The sequence below is a fragment of the Odontesthes bonariensis genome, chromosome 24 (assembly GCF_027942865.1).
Source record: "Odontesthes bonariensis isolate fOdoBon6 chromosome 24, fOdoBon6.hap1, whole genome shotgun sequence".
In the NCBI taxonomy this organism is placed as follows: Eukaryota; Metazoa; Chordata; class Actinopteri; order Atheriniformes; family Atherinopsidae; genus Odontesthes; species Odontesthes bonariensis.
The window spans coordinates 28,731,796-28,754,569 of NC_134529.1; the positions used below are offsets into that span (position 1 = coordinate 28,731,796).

The 22,774-nt window shown below is 42.7% G+C and overlaps 1 protein-coding gene across 2 annotated transcripts in view; it reads right to left on the reverse strand.

The window, feature by feature from the left end:
• The window catches only part of dse (dermatan sulfate epimerase), a 30,891-nt gene extending 14,819 nt beyond the window's left edge, over positions 1-16,072 (reverse strand). For both annotated transcript variants that reach the window (XM_075459198.1, XM_075459197.1), the window contains exons 1-3: positions 15,872-16,072; positions 12,978-13,443; positions 9,471-9,724 (exon numbers count right to left, since the gene is read on the reverse strand). In XM_075459198.1, the coding sequence (XP_075315313.1) occupies positions 9,471-9,724; positions 12,978-13,443; positions 15,872-15,902 (751 nt within the window). In that variant the 5' untranslated portion in view covers positions 15,903-16,072. The remainder of the gene's footprint in view (positions 1-9,470; positions 9,725-12,977; positions 13,444-15,871) is intronic.
• Positions 16,073-22,774: the final 6,702 nt, after the last annotated feature.

A 22,774-nucleotide genomic window follows, 5' to 3' on the forward strand; every position in this document is an offset into this window, starting at 1 on the left:
CTGTGGATACAAGCAGCTGAAATGAATTTCCTCTGGAGGGCAGCTGGTCGTGTGCATCCAGGAGGAGCCCAAAGGAGTCAGCTGAGCTGGTTCAGGCATCTGATTAAAATTCCTCCCTTTGGAGGAGACCCCAGGGCAGACCCAGAACTCATTAGAGGGATTATGTATCCCTTTTGGCCTGGGAACCACTGGTTGCCTCTGCAACTCCACCTCAGAGTAAATGGATGGATGGATGGATGGATGGATGGATAAATATCTCTAAGAAAAATCAAACTTTGATATATCATCTAACTCAAAAATCCAGTCATAATAATAGAAATGTCAAACCAAAATCCGTTATTAAACCAATTCCTTTGACACTGAACCCAAAGACATACAGGGGTCAAAAGGAAAAAGGAGTGAGAGCTTTCTCAATGCAGTGTTTGGTTGGGAACACCACAGAGAAGTCCTGAGCTAACTGATGGGGAAATACCCCTCTGACAATGTGTGTGACAGCAGTCCAGAGGACTTATTCTTTCGAAGCTTTGAGGACGAGTCCACACAGAATAGCTCCATACTTAGGTTTTACTGACTGACACTTAGGTGCTGTTTACACATACCCGGGTATTTTGATAAACGAAGACCTTTCCCTTCGTTTGTGCCTTTCGTTTATACACAAACGGAGTTTTTTCCTCCGAAAACGAGGCATAAAAAAAACTGGAGATTTTTTAAAAACTCCGTTTAGCGTTTGTGTATAAACTGGTTGAAAGAGACAAAAACAGAGTTTTGGGCTATTGAGAATGAGGAGTTGTCGTCATAGTACAGAGCCCCGCCCCTATCCGCCATGTTGGCAGGATGCTAGCGTGATAACGCCATTCTCTCCGTTCGTTTACAGTGTACGCGTGTGTTTTTAAATCAGTAAGTTTAAACAGTCCGGAATTGCAAGAACATGCCTGGCAATCACTGCTGTGTGAAGAACTGTTCCAGTACCTCACATAATACGTTTGGGAAACATAGGAACAACGAAATACATTTTTTCAAAGTTCCTCCTGTCAGCAGTTCTTTATTAGGCTTCTGATTAGCTTGTGTGGAATTCTCATTGTTCTAACACTGCCACCGTCAGGCTTGGCATAATTTAACAGCTCTTGATAGCGTTTTTATGCTGATCAATGTAGACGTGTTTTTTTTTAAAAACGGGGCTGTGTGCACCTAGTTATTTTTGCAAACGAAGGTTAGAAAATATGCGTTTATCAAAATACCCGGGTATGTGTAAAAAGCACCTAAAATGTCAATTAAAATAAGATGTGCTATAAGAGTCATTAACATTCCAATCCCCATGGCCAATTCAGTGTGCTTAACTGTGCCAGATCAACCTATACTTTTAGTAGATCTAAAAATAAATTCCTGACCCCTGTGACTAAAGTTTAAAAAAAAGTGGACAAATATCTTCTTAAAAAACTATGCATCTTCAGTCGTGAATATTGAAACTGTTTTAAGAGTAATTAGGCTCATTCCACACTCAAACATGTCAATGTTTGTGCAGCGTTATAGTAATATTCTCTTGTCACTGTATTAAAAAACACAACCAGGTAGGACTGTTGTATAAAGAGTATGTTAGAGCTCCAGGAGCAGATAGAGTTTTTACTTCCTCCAAGCATTCGTGGAACATGCTACAACATGACTTCTAACTTTAGAGTTCCTGTAGGCTAGCATTAGTTGGACAGTCTGTGCCTAATCTGTAACTCTTCAGTTAGACGAAAGAACCCTGCAGAGATGAACGGGCCGATTTTAAATGACACATCTGCTCACTCACAGTCAGTATCAGCACTACGGCAGACTCAGGTAATCACATGACTCGGTTAATAACCGAGAAAAAACAAAGAAAGCTGCACCAAGGGGAACATGTTTTCCTCTACGAAGAATACAGCCAGCCAACCACAATGATACAAGGTTGTAAGATACAGTATCCAAGCCACATCACAACCAAAAAGACCTTCAAACTGAAAGTCCTGCAGGAGTCACCTGAGACAGTCATAGCAGACTTTACAACAACAGAAAAGGGCAAGGTAAAGTCCAACCTTCTTTTCTTCACACACAATCCAAAAGCAAGGCATTCCACTTTCACAGAAGCCTTCATGCATATAAAGAAGAATGGTATCAGTTTATGAAGATAACGACAAAACCTGCCCAATGTATACCATTAATATTAACAATAAAGGTACAGTCATGGTCCAAGGATCTGAAAACTGTCTGGACAACTTTCAAAATAATTTCAAAAAATGAAAGAGGAGGCCTGAAAAGGAAGTGAAGGAAAGTTCAACATATTCAGACAGCAACATCAAACAAGACAGAGAGCTTCATCATATCCTGCAACCCTTCAGGTACTCTCTCTCCTGAGTCCACTACTGGATTCACCAACAATATAAAAACTATCAAAGAAGGACTCTCAGTGTTGGAGAGGGAATTCATGGAGTTCAGAGAGAAAACTATGGTCAGCCTGCATCAGAAAACCTTCAATAATCAACCAAACAATGAGACCCACTCTATGATTCTTCAGCAACGAGACCAAATCAGAGAACTACAACAGGCCATCAGAGAGCTGGGGGAGGATAACCAATCACTGAGGATGGTGCTTCGGACAACAAGAGAGGAAACATCCAGAGGTTCACCACCAACCCATAACCTCTACTGCTCCTCCTACACCCTGCTATTCAGGTGCCATCTCCGCTCCATCTGAAGTCAATCCCCCCTAAACTCCCAAACCCCCAGCCTCCTTAATACCCCCCTACCCCTCATTCTCCAGGCCCACTCACCCCCCCAAAGTCCTCAGACCTCTCTACTGACCACAAGCCTAACAACAGACCCAGCAAATCTTCACACAAAGAAATATTCTTTCTCTGGGACTCCAATGGGAAACACAACAATATGGCACGTCTGTTTCCAGAGAAGAAATCTGGGAAACTTTGGAGCCCCACCACAGAGAAGGCCATGGAACACCTGACCAGGTGTAGAACGTATCCTCATCCATACTGACTCAAACCATCTCACTAGAAACAAACGGGGATTTTCCCACAGCACAATGGCAACTGGCAAAAGGAGCCATCAAAAACTTCCCAACTTCTAAAGTAATGATATCCACATTACTTCCTCATTCAGATGTTCCCTAAATCATTATTAACACTATTAACTCAGAGATCACCAGGAGCTGTACTCATCTCCCTAATGTGAGTATAGCACAGCACAGCAGAATAGGTTACCAACATCTGCATGACCCCATCCATCTCAACAACAGAGGAGTAAAACCATTTGCCAAAAAGATTAAAGAGACAGCTCTGAACAGAGAACACTACCCCCAAAACCACCAGCAACATCACGGGTACCCTCACACCCACCAGCAGCACCAGAGAGACAGGCAGCCTCCCCAAGAGCAGCAGAGGTACCCTCACATCCTCCAGCAGCACCAGCGAGATCTTCCCCAACAGCACCAGAGACATCTCCAACAGCAGCAGCAACATCCCCCCCTTCAGCAGCGACACCAGACCCAGCAGCAGCAACATCCCCCCCTTCAGCAGCGACACCAGACCCAGCAGCAGCAACATCCCCCTTTCAGCAGTGACACCAGACCCAGCAGCAGCAACATCCCCCCCTTCAGCAGTGACACCAGACCCAGCAGCAGCAACATCCCCCCCTTCAGCAGCGACACCAGACCCAGCAGCAGCCCCCTGGACCACAGCTGCATACACCCACACAGAGAGACTCTTACACTGCTGTTGCTTCCAGAACAAAGGTTCCTTTAGAGCAACATTATCTACTCATTTGTCACAATGTTAATAGGTTAAGCCGACCGTTTGGTACATTTTAAATCTGCACTAGTACAGTACATAATTTAACTCATTTAGATTTGGTTACATATTGAATACTTTGTTGTGAAGCACTACTTTTTTAAATTAGAGAATAGCATCTTTTTCACTTAGCAGTTGGAATATTCAGGGATTGTACTCTTCAACCTTTGGATTGAAGACTTCAAATCCTGAATTTATAGATAGTATAAATAACATTGATTTGATTATCTTACATGAAACATGGAGACATGATAGCAATCCTTCAAACTGCCCAAGTAACTATAACAAACTGAATCTGTCCTCCTTAAAATATCCCCACATGAAAAATGGAAGCCACTCTAGGGGAATAATTATTTGGAATAGACAGGAACATCACAATTATCTGGCTAAAACTCAGTAGAGGACTTCTTGAAAACTCTAAAGATGTTTATCTGTGTACTATCTATTTACCACCTTCAAGCTCACCATATTACTCAGAAGGATATCTCCATGAAGTTCAGAAAGAAATTCTTTACTTCCAGTCACTCGGCTCCACATTGTTATGCGGAGACTTCAATGCCAGAACTGGCAGAGAAATAGATTTCATTGATACAAATGGCAGTAATCCTTTTGATGTTTCCCCTCTATACCAACCCTTCATTACAACACATAGACATAGCTATGATAGTCTGGTGAACAAGAATGGAAAATAAGTTTTACAAATGTGCAAACCCTAGGATTATACACGAGGAGAGTCCCTGGGCAGCTTTACCTACCACTCTGTGTTGGGAAATGGTGTCATTGATTATGCAATCACAGGCATCTGTCCAGAAAGCATAGATGCATTCACAGTCTTGCCACAACGTCCCATATCAGACCACACTCTATCTGAAAAAAGCAGAGAGCCATGCCCAGAAACATACCCCCAACTCTCCCAAAACATTACAGGTGGACAGAGAAAAGTCTCACTTATTACACCAGTGCATTTAGCAACACTAATATACAAACCATGCCAGATAGTTTTCTGTGTAACCAATACCTGCTAAACAAAGATAGCATAAATCTGCCCACTAAAGATTTTTAATCAGATATTTATGAAACTAGCAAAAGAGTCTAAAATGACAAGGTCAAATGCCAAATCAAACAAAGGTTTGCAAGCAAAAGAACAATGTTCCCTTTTCAGAAAGCATTTCAGAAACCTGTCAAACAAGAACGATCCCGAAAACCAGGACCTGCGCCACGAACACCACACAGCACTTAAACAATACAAGAAAATGATCAACAAGGAAAGGCCACATATACTGAAGATGAATTCATTCAAATTGAAAAGGCAACAGACCAAAATTATTTTTGGAAGCTGTGGAAAAAAACAATTTGAATTCAACCAAATATAAAGATAGCATTAGAATTCAGAATGGCAATATTTGGAAAAATTATTTCTCAAATTTATATCTAAATCCAGAAAATGATGGTTTAAACACACAGCAGATGTCCATAATTGACTAAATAAAATCACTATAAAATGCAATAAAAGACAACCAAAATGCTTTGGATGGCTCTAATTACACCTGAGGAGCTCCAAGAAAAACTTGCTGATCTTAAAAATGGAAAGGCTTGTGGCATCAATGGTATCAGGACAGAAATGTTGAAACACAGTAGTAATAAACTTAAACTGGCTATACTAAAATGATTTAACTCAGAGTTCAAAAGTGGAATTTACCCTACAATTTGGAACAAAGGATTGATCACTCCCATCTTTAAAAGTGGAGACAATCTAAATCCTAATAATTATCGGGGCATTTGTGTAAATTCTAATTTAGGGAAACTATTTTGTAGCATACTTAATTCAATAAATCCTGTCCTACTTCACTGATAGCACTTTATACCCAAACATAGAACTGCAGATCACATATTTACTCTCCATACTCTAATCCAAAAACATGTGCACCAAAAAAATAAAGGGAAAATATATGTTTGCTGTGTTGATTTCAGGAAAGCTTTTGAATCAATTTGGCACAATGGGCTTTTCTACCAGTTACTCAGAAATGGTATTGGAGGCAAAGTTTATGATCTAATTAAATGGAAATACTCTGAAAATGAGTGCGCTATAAAAATTCGTAAGAAAAGAACTGATTTCTTCAAGCAGTGTCCATCCAGGTTGTAATATGTCCCCAACCCTTTTCAATATATTTATTGACCAATTAGCAAAACTACTTTAAAACTCCCCAGCCCCAGGACTTGACTTGGAGGGGAAGGGAGCTAAGATCTGTTGTATGCAGATGACCTCCTTCTGTTATCACAAACAGAACAAGGAATGCAAGAATATCTGGACATACTCCATGATTATCGTGTAAATTGGGCAATCAGAGTAAACCAAGATAAAACTAAAACTGTAATATTTCAAAAGAAAGCAAAATCACAATTTAAAAAGTATCAATTTACTTTGGGTGAGACACCTCAGAGTCACCAATGGAGTACACTTACTTCGGCCTAACTATCACTGCTTCGGGTCATTTTGTTAAAGCTGTGAGTTCATTAGCAGATAAAGCCCGTAGAGCATATCACAGAATACGAAAAGTTCTATTCAAATTAAATCCCCTAATCAAAATCTGGCTTGAAATTTTCCATTGATTGAACCAATCCTCCGATATGGAAGTGAAGTTTGTGGCCCATTAATTAAACAAGAGCACTGGGGCTCAAACGCCGTTGAAGAAGTGCATCTTGAATTCTGCCAAAACATACTCAGAGTCCACAGAAACTGTCCAAAGCACGGCTGCAGAGCAGAGCTGGGCCCGCAGCCCCTCTTAATCACAATTCAAAGGAGAACTATTACATTTTGGAAGAACTTGATAGAGTCTGATTTAGACTCATGCTAGCACAGAGCAAAATAGAAGCAGCAGGTCTGTCTGAAGTAATACCTGGAATGGAAAAATGAGGAAATCAGATTGACAAGTCAAAATAACACTATAAAAATAGTTCCATACTCACAAATGAAACAAACCGACAAAGATAATAAAGAAAAATATTACAAACAGTGGAAAACAGAAACTCAAACAATCAATAAATTAGAATGTTATCATTTACTGGACAGAGAATCCAATTGGCCCAATATTTAACCCAAAAATAAAAATAAAAAAAGACAAACCCTTACAAAATATAGACACAGTGACAATATACTTGCCATTGAAACTGGTCGCCATAAAAGAGAATGGCTAGAAAGAACGAAAAGAATTTGTATCCACTGTGACACAGGAGAAGTAGAGACAGAAACTCACTTTCTCACACACTGTCCCAAATACAAAGACATTAGAGAAGAATTATTTCCCAAATTTACAGAAAAAAATCCCAGACTTCCTCAGCCTCCAACAGAACCAAATGCTTCCAATCCTTCTGGGAGGAGCCAGCTCTGCTGTACAACTGGCAGGAGACTACATGTAAAGCTGTTCCTCATTTATTTCTGCTAAAATATTTATTATTTAATAAGTAAAAAAAAAAACTATTACCACTATTCAATTACTTATCACTATTCTCATTATCACTTATTATGTTATTGTTTATTATTTTACACCCACACAGAAACCTGCACACACACACACACACAATTCTTTTCTTATTTTATTTTTAAGTTTTATTCTATTTATGTAAATATTAACTTGTGAAGTGTATTTTTGTTTTGTTTTATTTACTCTTCATGCTTCAGCAACAAAGTCTGTGTGGCATTCATGCTAATAAAGCCAATTTGAATTGAATTGAATTGAGAGAGACAGACAGAAAGATAATACTGATTTAGCTGCCCTGCTATGTAGTGGTAAAATGAGCTTGCTCCTGAAAACATAACATCATAAAAAAGTGCAATCAGGAAATGAATGAAGCCCTGCTGCTCCTCATTGAGAGCCTCAGTACAGACTTCAGCTGAATAACAAGGCCGAGCACAACGTTACAGAGTCTTTATTCACAATTCCTCATTTCTTCACAGCATTCCCAACTGTTTAATGATTAACATCAAAGCCCAAACCATGCACTGCACATTCACAGCCAGTCATGCATCCCTCTGGCAAACGCTGCAGTGTGGGTGGTCAATATGAAGGCTCTGCCAAATGTCCTGGAGCAGATGAACTGTGGGTAAACAGTTTAGTTTGACATTCAGCTTCAAGTGGCCTCCAAGCCAACGGCTCCATCAGGACAGCACTGAGAACTGCTGCAGCCTGGAATACTGTGTTGTTGCTGGTTTAAACAACTGCACAACAAAAATCCTGAATGCATGTATTTCAACCTTAGATGGCAGCTGCATTCTTCAGGCAACCGTGTGTTATATTCAAACATAAACTGTTCAAACTTCATTCTAAAGAATACTCAAACACCAGCCGCTCAAAAGACAACTTACTGAAAGCAATTAAGATATCAGGAGCCTGAATTTCATCAGGTAATGTTCAGCATGAGAGCTCCATATGTGGTGTAACAGGCCCATTAGTTCCACTGACATGTATCACATCATTTCTGCTATCTGCTGTACATCCAGCATCGGTCCACACTGCTGAGAGGAGGACCAGTGTGTCCCACACACACATAACAATATCATCTATCATATAACATCATGGGCCAGGACAACCAAGTAGGATTAGTGGCTCAGCGAAGTAACTTCAGGTTCAGCTCCATATTTTCAGTATCATCAACATGTTTCACTTCTTGGTGACTCACTCTGGAAACCAGCTTCAGAGATAAGAGATGATCAGAAGTAAAAGCACCGCCTCCTGACCATCATCAGGAGGTGCATTAACAGTAAGAGACTCTCTGTCCAACTGTGACTGGAGCCAAAGACGGTTTGACCATCACATGAAGCATCTCCATCAGAAGTGTGTCAGCCAAAGTAGTGTACCAAAAAAGTTGCCACACCTTGTAAGAAAGCATCCCGAAGGCAGATGAATATTAATATCTTGAACTATTGCTTTCCAATGAGCAGAAATCGTCTGAATCAGACTTTGGACCATGTGAGACCAAACCTCTGCAGTGAAATTCCCTTTGTCCGCCAGCATTTTGGCATCTTTGTAGGTTTGTTAGAATGCTTGAACTCTGAGCCGTACACTGTTCAAACATTCCCCACACAGAGCCAGAGGGAGTTTTCTAATGCATCCGGCACATTTACACTTCTTAAAGCAAAGTTCGCTTGTTCCACAATGATTTCTAATTGGCATAGTGAGCAACACAGTGATCATTTTGCTGTTTGGGAAACAGATGTGTAATATCTCTTAAGAGTGAGACTTTGGGTCGAACTGAAAGTGTTTGTTCTCTGGAAGCAAACATTGTGCTCTGCATTCTGTATGACTATTAGTGTCTGGGAGTTCTGGGGCTGTGTTAAGGGTCATGCAAATAGACGAGTTGGAGGGCTTTCTGTCTCGCTGCCAGCAGCAGATCTATCCCAACACAAAGAAGGTGTACTTTCTCCAATACTTACAAGCACTATGGAAAATCTTCCTGTTCTGGGAAATCACCAAAAGAAAAACGCAGGAATTCAACTAAGCTGTGGGGCCAAAGGTTGTGAACATTCTTTTCATCTGGACCCTAACCCTAACCCTAACCCTAACCCCAAGGGACGGACATCCAGAGACCAACATTATCATGGACTGGCTCTGCAGCCAGGACAGCCTAAAACATGAATCCCCAGGAACTCACCTTGGGTCATATAAACCAGACTGCCTGTGAGCAGAGCCACACAGTTGGTGGGCTGGTGGTTGTGCAGGTACTGGAACCCCCAGCCTCGGACGTAGGACTTCTCATACATCAAGCGGGATGCGTTGCCGATCACCTGCAGGAAACGCTCCTGCTGCCCCTTGTTCAAGAACTCATACAAGAAGTCATAGGCTGTGGCAAAGCCAACCAAAGAGTGTGCCAGAGGAACTTCATCCCAGGGGGCGTCCTTCACCAACCTGCAACAGATGCACAAGACAAAGCTGAAGAGAAAGCGTCCCACACATGGAGCAGAAAACAAAAGCATTCAGCGGTAAACAAGAGGCTCTTCTGTCCATAAAGCGTTGGCAAGTAGCTCGTCATGAGTAGGAACCTTTTCCTTTGATTAACACAGCAGTAAAGAGTACAAGATAAAGATGCCAAAAAGCATTTTACACCACAATTACAGCTACGCCTGTAAAGTCCCAAATAAAGAGACATTAAGCATGGAGCTTTGTGCTGCTGAACACATGTGAAGCTCCAAGACTGCTGACTTATGGGGCTTTCTGGAGAGAATGCTTAAAGAGGAGAATGAGGTGTTGTGCAATCAGTCTGCTCAGATTAATTAAAGAGAAATGAACATCAGATGTGGTGATGAAACCAAGGACCGTATATAAACAGCCATTAAATGACCCGCTCCATCAAACTGAGATCTGCACAAAGGTTCTGTTGAGATGTACAAGAGCACAGGTCATGACATCATCTCCAGTCTAGACTGCTGAACATGAAGGCTTTCTTTCAGAGAAGTTTAGGAAAAAGGGGAATCCGTCTATATATTTAGATGAATTAATATCTGGAACAGCACGTCGGATTGGAACCTCACATCTCTATGAAGTGACTGTTATCATAAAAAAAAAAAGCGTGCTGTGTGGATGGGAACTTTTGAAAAGGCCTGTGTTCATACATACTCATCCTGAGCAGATAAGACTTCTGTCTTTTCTGCAGCATGGCACAGCTAAAGTACCACCAACAGCACCAACGAGCAGCCCACGGATCAGAGCGTTCCAAAGGGCCACAGAGATGCCATGACATGTGCATTTGTGAGGGACAAACAGAGAGAGTACAGAGACCAATGTTCAGTCTTCAAAGGTGTCCTTGGATGTCTGTTTGTGGAATGTTAGCAATAGATCATCTGAGTCATGGATCAGATTGCTTTCCAACAGATGTGTCACTGAGACCTCATCGTGTCAACAGTATGTCAGCACACACCCCCTAACAACCCCCGCCCCAAAGCTCCCATCCTCTCACCAGCTCTGTACCTGGCAGCAGCTGGATGACCTGACTCCATACTGTACCTCTAACAGGTTGAACGGTGGATAAGATTTATTTAAAGCTTCTTTACATGTCAGTTTGTATAAATGGAAAAGCAAAAAAAAAGCCTGAGTCACTGCTGAACTGCTGTAACTCCCCTCTATATGTTTGCTCATGCTTTTTAAAAAAAAGAAAAGGGCCTGGCATGAAACACAAGCCCTTCATTGGAACATGGTTCTGGAGTTGTTGCAGACATAATTAAGGGTTGTGAATACCACAGCTGACTGATCCTGGAGCCACTCTGCACAAGCCATAAGAGGTTCAGTGACCATAAGAAAAGTGCGGCCGGGGAGAACACTCACAGTGTGCTCTGGAGATGTGAAAACACATGCTCAGTGGCTTTTTAGTTACGGCACCAATATTGTGAAAAATGCCTTGTACATTGCACCAATGCCACTCAGTCTAAACCCCTCCCCAAAATGAGCCGCTGGAAACCCCCTTCCTCCGTTTCAGTGGGTGGAAGGAGCCCAGCAGCGAGGTCCACCGACAGGGATAAATAACTCAGTGAAGACCTCAGCTATCTCTGCTTTAATGCCACTGGAGCATCAGATCTGCATCAGCTAAAGGCAAAGGAACTGTGCATAACATAATAATAAAATAATAACCCCAATATTTACTTTCTTTGGAATTTTTCCTATTTTGTTGCCTTACAACTTGGAGTTTTGATGGCTTTGTGTCGTTTGATCATCACCTTTTCTACTTCGAAGGCACAAAATGCTTGTTATTGTAAATGAAATGAAAAATGAGACATTAAAGAAAATGAATAAATACTGAAGAATAGAGCATTAGAGATACATCGAAAATTCGGTCACTGAAAATTTTTGTCCAAAAACAGCATATTTACATTTTAACACGTAAACAATATGGCCGAAACAGGATGTTGTGACACAAGCGAACCTGGGATGGAGCCCCACTCCCTCTCCCTCTCCCAGAGAGAGACCCCTGGACCGCCGTCTGTGGAGCACATCTGTGCATCTGTGAGGCTGAAATGTCAGGAGGGGAGCCGCATGCTGACTCTAAGAGTTTTTACACCCTCTTGGTGTTACATTGTTCTACCTTTCAGCAGTTCTTTTCTAGCACCTGTTTTGTGGTAAATGTTAAAAAGGAACTTGCCTTTTATGCACTTTGAGTTTTATGAGATTCTCTCAGCAGTTACAGGCCTGTCGGCCATGCAGAACATTTGATTTAGAATCTGATTTTCTATTGTTGAATAAATCTCTTCGTAGTTTTGTGGCTGATTTATTCTTTGAAGCATGAATAGGAGTTTTTGTTGCCATGTCTTGACTTTAGTGAGTTAGGCACACACAGTCCCAGCCATAACAGCAATCATTTCTTTTGGTTTTGGGTAAGTGTTTCCTCATTTTGATGCAATCCTGACAAACTGAAACAGAGTGCTGACAGAGACCACCATCAGCAGCTGATCACACGTTTCCTTTAAAAACATGATCATGATCAAAGCTTATCTCCTTCTAAATTCTGTTACTCAGCAGAAAGAAAATGACTCTCTAAGCATGGAGGAGTCGCAGGTTTGCACCTCATACTCAGGCTGCACAGAGACGGTGGTCTCACAGAGGGTTCCTCACACTTGTGAAAACTGAATCAATCCTTTGGTGGGAGCACATTTTTCCTGTTTACGTGCAAAGCATTTTGGACAAAGCTTCGTGTCCCACTCAGTTGGTAATCATGCAAATGCTACATGGGTCTGTGTTTACTGTGCAGAAGCTAGTCCCCGCCTGGTCACCTGGATCCTGAGCGTCAGTTTGAACTGAAGGATCCAGCTCACATGTGAACGTTTCATTTCCTCTCCCCCGGGGGGGCGGGGGAGGGTATGTTCAAGGAACAGCTGCAAAACATATTTCCTGGACGACAGACTTATCGGACCACAATGCATCTCTACCGGAGTCCTGCCCCCCCAGAAAGATGAAAACACTCCGGAGGTGGGACTGGCTCAAAAGGAAGAGTTCATGAAATGATGAGAAACACATGGAAATGGAAAAAAGATATGAGATCCCATCTGCACATTCTCTATGACTCCTGATTTCATTGGACTGTAAATTCAACAACAAAGGCATTATAAACATGGCCTTGAATCTTGTTTCTCAGGAACTCAATTCATTAAATAAGAAAAGACAGAAAATCTACCAACTAGGCTGAGCCGCCATCCTCTCCATGTAGTCCTTGGCCAGGTCGAGGGCCCCGGCCCTGTGTGGGTACAGCAGGCAGAACATGGACAGCACGCCCAGGTTGTTTCCGTAAACCTCGTTCCAGCGGGCGCTGAACTCAGCGGGACTCCAGGGGGGCAGGTACTCCTCCGGGTGCTCCAGCATGGTTTCCCCGGCGTCGCGGATCCTCCGGGCCATTTCCCCGTGGGTCCCCGCCGCTGCGTACTGCAGCTCCTCCACCTCCCCGTGACCGAAGTACAGCATGGGATGACCGTCATAGTTGCCTCCCATAAACGGGATCCTTCCACTGAGGTCCACTTCTGCTGTGGGTGTGGGAGTCAGCAGGGGCCACAGGAGACTTATGAAGAAGACTGTGGGAGCCCCACGGGTGTGGGTTCTCATCGTCTCATCAGAGATGGAACCGTGGCATTTCTGAAGGAGCTCATCTGAGAGGGAGAAAAGAGGGAAGTGGGGGGATATGGATTTGAGAAAGCCAGCCCAGACTCTGCACAGCCTTTTCTAACAAAAGCCCTGCATTCCTGGAATAATCAGATACAGCTGTTGGCCTGATGCTGCAGGCTTTCCGTACTGATACAGGCCATTATTGAACTGCACACTCAGGAAGAGATCAGCACTGCCTGGTAGGCAGAGGGCTCCCACTTCTCCTGGTAGCCGTGAATATAATGACACAATCCAGTCTCCTTTTACAGATCAGGAACTTTTACACACCGTGTTGCCCAATATTAATTCCCCAAATGTTTTTTTCTGATTTAGCAGGCGAGTCCAGCCATGCAGACGCCGACGAGTAGAACTGGAGGTGATAAATGGCCCATTCCTGCTGTCGGAACAGCCTCTCAGTGCACAGAAACGAGCTTTAAAGCGCACTGCTGTGCTTCACAGCAGGACCTGGAAAAACTAGTCCATGCATTCATCTTCAGTAGGCTTGATTACTGTAACAGCATCTTTACAGGTCTACCTAAGAACTGCAGCTTATTCAGAACTCTGCTGCTCGAGTCCTCACTGAGACCAAAAAAGTGGACCACATCAGTCCAGCTCTGAGGTCTTTACACCGGCTGCCTGTCCATCAGAGGATAGACTTTAAAGTTCTGATGCTGCTCTATAAAGCTCTGAATGGTCCAGGACCAGAACACATCAGTGACCTCCTGACCCAGTATGAACCTTCCAGACCCCTCAGGTCATCTGGATCCGGTCTTCTATCAGTTCCCAGAGTCAGAACCAGACATGGAGAAGCTGCATTCAGCTTCTATGCTCCACATGTCTGGAACAAACTCCCAGAAAGCCTCAGATCAGCTGAAACACTCAGTGTGTTTAAGTCCAGGCTGAAGACACACCTATTTTCAGCTGCGTTTGAATAAAGCTAAAAAATTAATCACATTTTAACTACTGATTTTATCTTATTTCTTTCTTTTTGTTTAAAATTTAAATCGTGCTTTTTATTTCTCTGATTTTATCTATTGTTCTTATTTCTTTCTTTTTTGTTTAAAATTTAAATCATGCTTTTTATTTCTACTGTTTTAATGTCTCTGTAAAGCACTTTGAATCACCTTGTTGTTGAATTGTGCTGTACAAATAAACTTGCCTTGCCTTGCCTTGCCTTGCCTTGCCTCACACATGCAGCGTCACGGCTCTGAACAGGAGCGTAAATTCCATGACCTTATGGAAAAGCTTTTGCTTGGGATTTAAAGGACGCCTGGACAGTTTGCATTGTGTTTGCTAAGCTGACGCTGAGACGTAAAAGTGCTTTTCCTCCTGGAGTTAATCTGACATTTGACCTCAGGAGGCGTTACATTCCTCTGCAGTGAACGTGAGGAAGGAAGACTGGCAGCCAAGAGCAAAGCATCAGGACAGCTTTGCTCTAATTCATCCCAGGGAAGCTGTGACTGAGGGTCTCATGGAGAATATTAAAGGGATCTGAAACCATATTTCAGCTACTTCTCTAAACTGAAAGACATTTTCTTCAGGTCTTTGCCACACAGGAGGGACTTTGTCTGAATCTGGTGTAACTGTAAGAACTCTCCCTGTTGACATTAGCACAGGGTCCTTTCAGAGGACCATCAGTGTTATTATTAGCTGTTATCATGCTAACAGCTAGCTCAGTTCTAACTCTTTAGCTTGGCTGAAAGAGCCACCTGTCCTGTTGGACCGTTCACCGGCTCTCCAAGAGCAAAGCTCGGTCTTCCGGCTCTCACATACCACGCAGGGCCTCGGGCCTCTAACAGACCTTCTCTGGGAGGGGGGCTTTGCTTCTCGGAAGAATTAGTCACCTTTACGTACTTTCCTCTGAGGACTCTCCTTAAAAAAAGGCTCGTTGTTGACTATCTTTACTCGCTTTCAGTAATTACAGAGAATTGATAGTTTACTTATTTAGTTCTCATTCCAGTTTAACCAAGCCGACATTAAAACCATGACTTTCACGTTTCCTTGTCACTACTTCGCCAAGACACTCGTTTACAAGACTGAAGGGCTGTTGAAATAAATGGCTGTGAACATTGTTCCAGAGTTGGAAGCGGTTGGAAGAGCTGAGGTTTCCCCTCACAAGCAGTTCTGCCCGCAGCCACAGGGGGCGCCCCTCCCTCCTGCCGCTGCCGCTCCGGCTTCGTTGCCTTTAACATGTTACTTTGACTTTTTCTAACTTTCCCCTTCATCATTTTCCACACTGGCTCTTTCTTCTCTTTAAAACCTTACACACCCGTGCCTTTTAAGTTTAAAGAAGCCCATTCCACCAAACTGCCGCCACTTTAACTTGAAGAAATATCAGTTATCGATGGTATTGATAATCCGGGCACAGAAGTAGCCTTGTTCCTGCCGACCACGAAGAGACTCCGCGAATAGTGAAGGACAAAAAGTAGTTACCTGTCAGAAAGCGCTGCTCACAAGTCCACATGCAGCCGCCATCTCTCACCCGCACAGTTTAGTCCTTAGAAAGATGAGTTTTTCTTTTTTGTTATTTCAATTTAATGTTCAGAGACGAAACAAAGTTGGCGAGAGGAGGAGAATGTGTGAGAGAGTGGAGGGAGCGTCCTTCTGGAGAGTGAGGAGGGGCGGCAGGAGAGGAGGCTTAAAGGGGACCTAATGAGGAAAGTAGCAGTTCTCCTCCCACTCTGCTGTTAGTGGAAGAAAGGCTCCCAAGTCAATGAGCTGGCTTCTTCTCCTTTGCTCCCAACTGTGTCATAGGTCTACCCACTTCATGAGGAGGCCATGGGAGCTAACTACAGTACACAGATAATAATCTGTCATTTCAGATAATAATCATTTTGTTGTCATTGGTAGTTATGATTATAGAGACTAGTAAACTAAGACATACACAAATTAAGCTGGAAAACTCAACTTGACACCTTGAAACACCAGTTCATGCTCTTTTGTACGGAGCCCCTAAAGGGACATGGAGGGATTTTTTTTTTTTTTGCGGGATCGCAAAAGTTTTTTTCCCAAGTCAGTGAACCGGAAGTAAAACAGACACAGCGATGGAGGAGCCTACCCATCATCCGTGGGAGAAGTTTATTGATTTCTATTTTAGTATTGGCCTAACATATAAAGACATCAAATCCGTTCTTACACGTAGACATGGCTTTGACATAAGTGAGAGGCATCTGAAATCGCTGTGTCTGTTTTACTTCCGGTTCACTGATGTGGGAAAAAAACTTTTGCGAGAAACCGCAATACTTTTGCGAGATCTCGCCAAAAAAAAAAATCCCTCCATATCCCTTTAAGGGCTCCGTACTTTTGTGTCAAATGTAAAGGGAGAACAAAAAATTGGCAACCTTGTTTTCAGGTAGATATGTCATCTCAAAAGTTTTACATACAGTTTGGTCCATATATATTTGGACACTGTTGACTGAAACATATTCCAATCATAGTTGTATAATGGACAGGGACATAATCTGTAGACCCTCAGCTTTCATTTGAGGGTCCCAGCATTCAAACAGGATGAAGGGTTTAGGAGTTTCAGCTGTTGAGTTGGTTTGAGGTGCGGTGCTTGGATTTGGAAGATTGTGCTGTGAACAAACAACATGCAGTCAAAGGAGCTCTCCGTCCAGGTGAAACAAGCCATCCTTAAGCTGTGAAAACAGAAAAAAAACATCCCAAAATCAACAGTTTGGTGCATCCTGAGAAAGAAAGAAAGCTCCGGTGAACTCAGCAATGCAGAAAGACCTGGACGTCCACAGAAGGCAACAGTGGTGGATGATCACAGAATCATTTCCATGGTGCAGACAAACGCCTTCACAACAGCCAACCAAGAGAACAACACTCTCCAGGAGGAAGGTCTATCGATATCCAAGTCTGCCATAAAGAGAAGACTGCATGAAAGTAAATGCAGAGGGTTCACTGCCAGGTGCAAGCCACTCACAAGCCTCAAGAATAGAAAGGCTCGCTTGGACTCGCTAAAAACATCTAAAAAAGCCAGCACAGTTCTGGAAAAGTATTATTTGGACAGATGGAACCAAGATCAACCTCTACCAGAATGATGGCAAGAAAAAAGTGTGGAGGAGGCGTGGAACAGCCCATGATCCAAAGCGTACCGCGTCATCTGTACAACACAGCGTTGTACTGCAAAGCCAGTTCAATACACCCAGCCTTTCTGAATGTGAGCTGGCTCAACAAAACCTATAAAACCTACTCCACTACCACAGTGATTATGATCTTTATTTGTCAACTCTGGCTTTTCTCTTTAGGTTTTATTTTTCTTTATATATTATTTCAATTCAATTCAATTCAATTCAAAAATACTTTATTTATCCCAGAGGGAAATTAAATGTTGATGTAGCTCAATTAAATCAAGGAGTTATTATAGATGCTGATGGCTGTGGGCAGGAAAGATTTCCTGTAGCGGTCCGTTTTGCATCCAAACTGAAGAAGCCTTTGACTGAAGAGACTCTGTTTTCCGATAACAGTCTCATGGAGAGGATGTTCAGGGTTGTCCATAATTCTCTTGATTTTATGCAAAATCCTTCTTTGCATTATTGTCTCCAGAGGTTCCACAGTCGTCCCCAGAACAGAACCAGCCTTCTTTATCAGGTTGTTGAGTCTTTTTAGGTCCCTGGTTCTGATGCTGCTGCCCCAACAGATGACGCAAGAGGAAATGACGCTCTCAACAACAGACTTGTAGAATATCTGCAACATCTTGTTGCAAACCTTGAAGGACCTTAGCTTCCTCAAGAAGTACAGTCTGCTCTGTCCTTTCTTGTAGATTCACTGTTGTGTCTCCAGTCCAGTCTGTTGTCCATATGAACACCAAGGTATTTATATTCCTCAACCACCTCCACTTCTTCTCCCATGATGGAAACAGGGTTTGATCTGACCCTGTTTCTCCTGAAATCTACAATCATCTCCTTTGTTTTGTTAACATTCAAGATGAGATGATTGTTCCCACACCATGCCACAAAGCGGTCCACCAGCTCTCTGTACTCAGCTTCTTGTCCATCTCTGATACACCCGACAACTGCAGAGTCATCTGAATATTTCTGTAGATGACAGGAGTCTGACTTGTACTGGAAGTCTGAAGTGTACAGAGTGAAAAGGAATGGTGAGAGTACAGTCCCCTGTGGTGCTCCTGTGCTGCTGATCACCTGGTTAGACACACAATTCTTCAGTCTGACAAACTGTGGTCTGTTTGTCAGGTAGTCATTAATCCAGGTGATTGTTGAGGCCTCCACCTGAGTCTTCTGGAGTTTCAGACGAAGCAGATCAGGCTGAATTGTGTTAAATGCACTGGAGAAATCAAAGAACATGATCCTCACAGTGCTGCCTGCTTTGTCCAGATGACAGTGGGTTTGTTGAAGCAGGTGTATGATAGCATCTTCAACTCCAACTCCATGGCGATAAGCAAACTGCAGGGGGTCCTGATATGTGCTGGTTTGCTTACACAGGTGGGTCAACAGGAGTCTCTCCAGGACCTTCATGATGTGGGATGTCAGGGCAACAGGTCTGTAGTCACTGATGTCTGAAGGGTGAGTTTTCTTTGGTACCGGAACCAGACAGGATGTCTTCCACAACAGTGGTACCTTCTCTTGGGTCAAGCTAAGGTTGAAAAGGTGTTGCAGAATCCCACAGAGCTGCTCTGCACAGGCCTTCAGGACTCGGGGGCTGACACCATCTGGACCTGCAGCCTTGTTCCGGTTCAGTATCTCCAACTGCCTCTTCACCTGACTTCTAGAAACAGAAAAGTGGGAGGGGGAGGCAAAGGGGACAGCAGCATCTCCTAATTGGGTTGAAGACAAACTAGTGGAAGCAGAAGAATCCATGACTGAGGTGGAGGTGGAGATGTTACAGGAAAGCTGTGGGTCAGAGGAGGGTGGGATGTCTCTTTGGCTGGGAACAGGAGGGGAGGATGGTGAGCTTGTTCCTGAACTGAACCTGTTGAAGAATGTGTTCAGCTCATTTGCTCTGTCCAGACTTCCATCCATCCGATCCGCCCTCTGCTTGAGGCCTGTGATCTTCTTCATTCCTGACCACACATCTCTGATATTGTTCCTCTGCAGTTTACTCTCAAGCTTCTTTCTATACACCTCCTTGCTCTCTCTGATCTTGACTTTGAGCTGCTTTTGTATACTCCTCAGTAACTCCCTGTCTCGCTCCCTAAAGGCTCTTTTTTTCTTGTTCAATAGTTCCTTTAGCTCACTGGTGATCCAGGGTTTGTTATTAGGGATCTCACTGTTCTGGTGGGGATGGTGTTGTCCACACAGAAGTTTATATAGTCAGTCACACACTCAGTCATGGCATTAATGTCCTCTCCATGTGGCTTACAAAGAGAAATCCAATCGGTTGCATCAAAACAACCCTGTAAGGCTTCTTCAGCTTCATGTGACCACTTTCTAACAGTCCTTTTTGTGACAGGTAGTCTCTGGACAAGGGGTTTATATGCTGAACAGAGAAAAACAAGGTTGTGATCAGATTTACCCAGGGGAGGTCTTCATTTGGAAATGTATGAATCCTTGACATTTGTGTAAAACAAATCCAATGTCTTGTTTTCTCTGGTAGAGCAGCTGACAAACTGTTGAAAAGTTGGCAGTGTAGCAGAGAGTGAGGCATGATTAAAATCACCAGATATTGCCACAAAAGAATTGGGGTGTTGTGTCTGTATCTTAGCAACAACGGAACTGATGACATCACATGCAGTGTCGGCAACAGCTGAGGGTGGAATGTAAACAGCCACCAAAACAACACTGGTGAACTCTCTTGGCAAATAATATGGACGAAAACTTACTGCCAATAGTTCAATGTCAGGACTGCAGATACGACTCTTCACAGTAACATGTCCTGGGTGACACCATCTGTTGTTGACAAGCACTGCCAATCCACCCTCTTTCCTTTTCCTGCTACTTTTTAAATCTCGATCTGCTCGTACAGTCAGGAAGCCCGGCAGAGAGACACTGGAGTCGGGGATATGATCCTGTAGCCATGTCTCAGTAAAACACATAATGCTACATTCCCGATATTCTTGCTGAGTCCTTGTCAAGGCTAGAAGTTCATCCAACTTGTTAGCTAATGATCTTACATTGCCCATGATGACGGATGGCAGAGATGGTTTGAACTTCTTCTTTCTTTCTCTCCTCTTTGCTCCTGCTCTGCATCCACGACGCCTCCTTTTCAATTCCAGTGGGATTTCTGGCTTCAGTTGTCGAATTATTTCTGCTTTTCCAATGTTAATCAGCTGCTCCCTGTTGTAAACCACCTTGTTGCTATGGTTATGCATCATAACAAAAGAGTAAAATATACAAAAGTATTGGGAAAAATTAATCCAGCTGCACAGCATCCAAGGCAGGAAGGAACAGTTGTCCAAAAAATGCAATTTCTTCCAAGAAATAACAGGAATGAAATTTAGAAAAAAGAAAAATCTCAATGTGAGGTACAGAGCTACTCCAACGTGCTGCCACCCTCAGCAGCGCATTCTAGAACAAGATACCTCTGCAGCACAAAATATGCCAGTAACCTGACGGATGCACGCACCTCCTCCACCAATCCTCCTTTCCAGACCACCAAGGCAAGGCAAGGCAAGGCAATTTTATTTATAGAGCACAATTCATACAATGGGCAATTCAAAGGGCTTTACAGCTACATAAAATCACAAGAAGGCAATAAAACCATTAAAAAGGAATAAAAAAATAAAAGAAAGAAATTAAAAAAGAAAGAATACCCAGGAACTTTCTTTGATGAGTTTGCTGAACTGCTGTCAGTTATCTGCACTGACTATAACTTTTTTATCATAACTGGGGATTTTAAAGGTAGGGTAGGAGATCCTGGATTTTGAGTCCAGCGAAGCTGCATTTTAAAAAATACACAGGTAAAAAGTCCCAACCCTTTTCTTCACTTTCCCCCCGAAGCCACACCTCTAGAGTACATGAATGCGCACAAGCACGAAGATGCACGAGCGCTGTTCTGACAGCAAGCATAGATCGTTGCCGTGTTTAGTATTTAGTATTTAGTATATGCTTACTATACGTTTAATAATGCTAGGTGCTAGCCAAGCTGGCTCTAGTTTAGCTTCCTGCCAAGCTTCTGGGCGCGTAATTCGTTCACGGAGCAGGGTACGCGCACGGGGGGGGGAGGAGGGGGAGGGAGGAGCAGATTGCAGTTTGATAGACGGCATCAGAATCCAATCATTGTTAACGGTCCGTTCAGTATGATTGGATAGTGTTTTTCCTAGATTGTACGTTCTAGAGGCCACTAAAACTTTTCATATTTGTGTCAAAACTTTTAATTAATTGGTTGCAATGAAGAGTGAAGACTATTTCAAGCAATATGTAAAAAAATGTTCCAGAAAAAGATCCTCTACCCCACCTTTAACATTCACATGGACAATAACATGGACACTAATGCCAAAGAACTCTGCTCTCTACTTGACACTTTTGGCCTCCTTCAACATGTGAATGGACCCACACATATTCGAGGCCACACACTGGATCTGGTTATCTCTAAAGGTGTTGACATTTCTTCTGTTGATATCAAGGACTTGGCTCTCTCTGATCATATCTGTGTGTTCTCTGACTTACAGTTAACTCCAAACATTCAGTTAACACGTGTGTCTGTTAGAAAAAGGTACATAAATGAGAATACCAGTGCTAAGTTTATGGAAGTTATAGCTATGTCATCAACTGCGAGTCCAGAGACAGTTGATGAACTCTTAGATAACTTTAACTTGAAAATCTCAAATGTCATGGATACTGTTGCACCTGTTAAAAATAAGATGATCTTGAGCAGAAAGCGAACACCATGGAGGAACACTATGATGGTAAAGGCCTTGAAAACAGAATGCAGGAAGGCAGAGCGTAAATGGAGAAAAACTAAACTTCAAATTCACCATGACCTCTACAAACAAAGTCTTTGTAATTTTAACCACGGGTTACTCCGCGCTAGACAGCAACACTTATCTGAAATGATTAATAAGAACATCAACAGCACTCGTGCTCTGTTTTCTATGGTTAATAAGCTGACAACCCCCCCAAAACAGATAGTTCCAGAACTCTGTTCCACAGAAAAATGCAATGAATTTGCTTGTTTTTTCAATGAAAAAAATCAAATTTATAAGGATAAATATCAACATAAATCAGCAAAATAATAAAATGACGCAATCCTTAAAACCACCTAGGAATTAATCAACTATGATGTCAGAATTCAATACAGTTGACCAAAAAACCATAGAAGAAACAGTCCAGCATCTTAAACCATCGACATCCTGTCTTGACACAATGCCATCTGACTTCTTTAAAACTATTGTAAGCTCTGTCCAAACAGATTTGCAGCAAATAATACACTGCT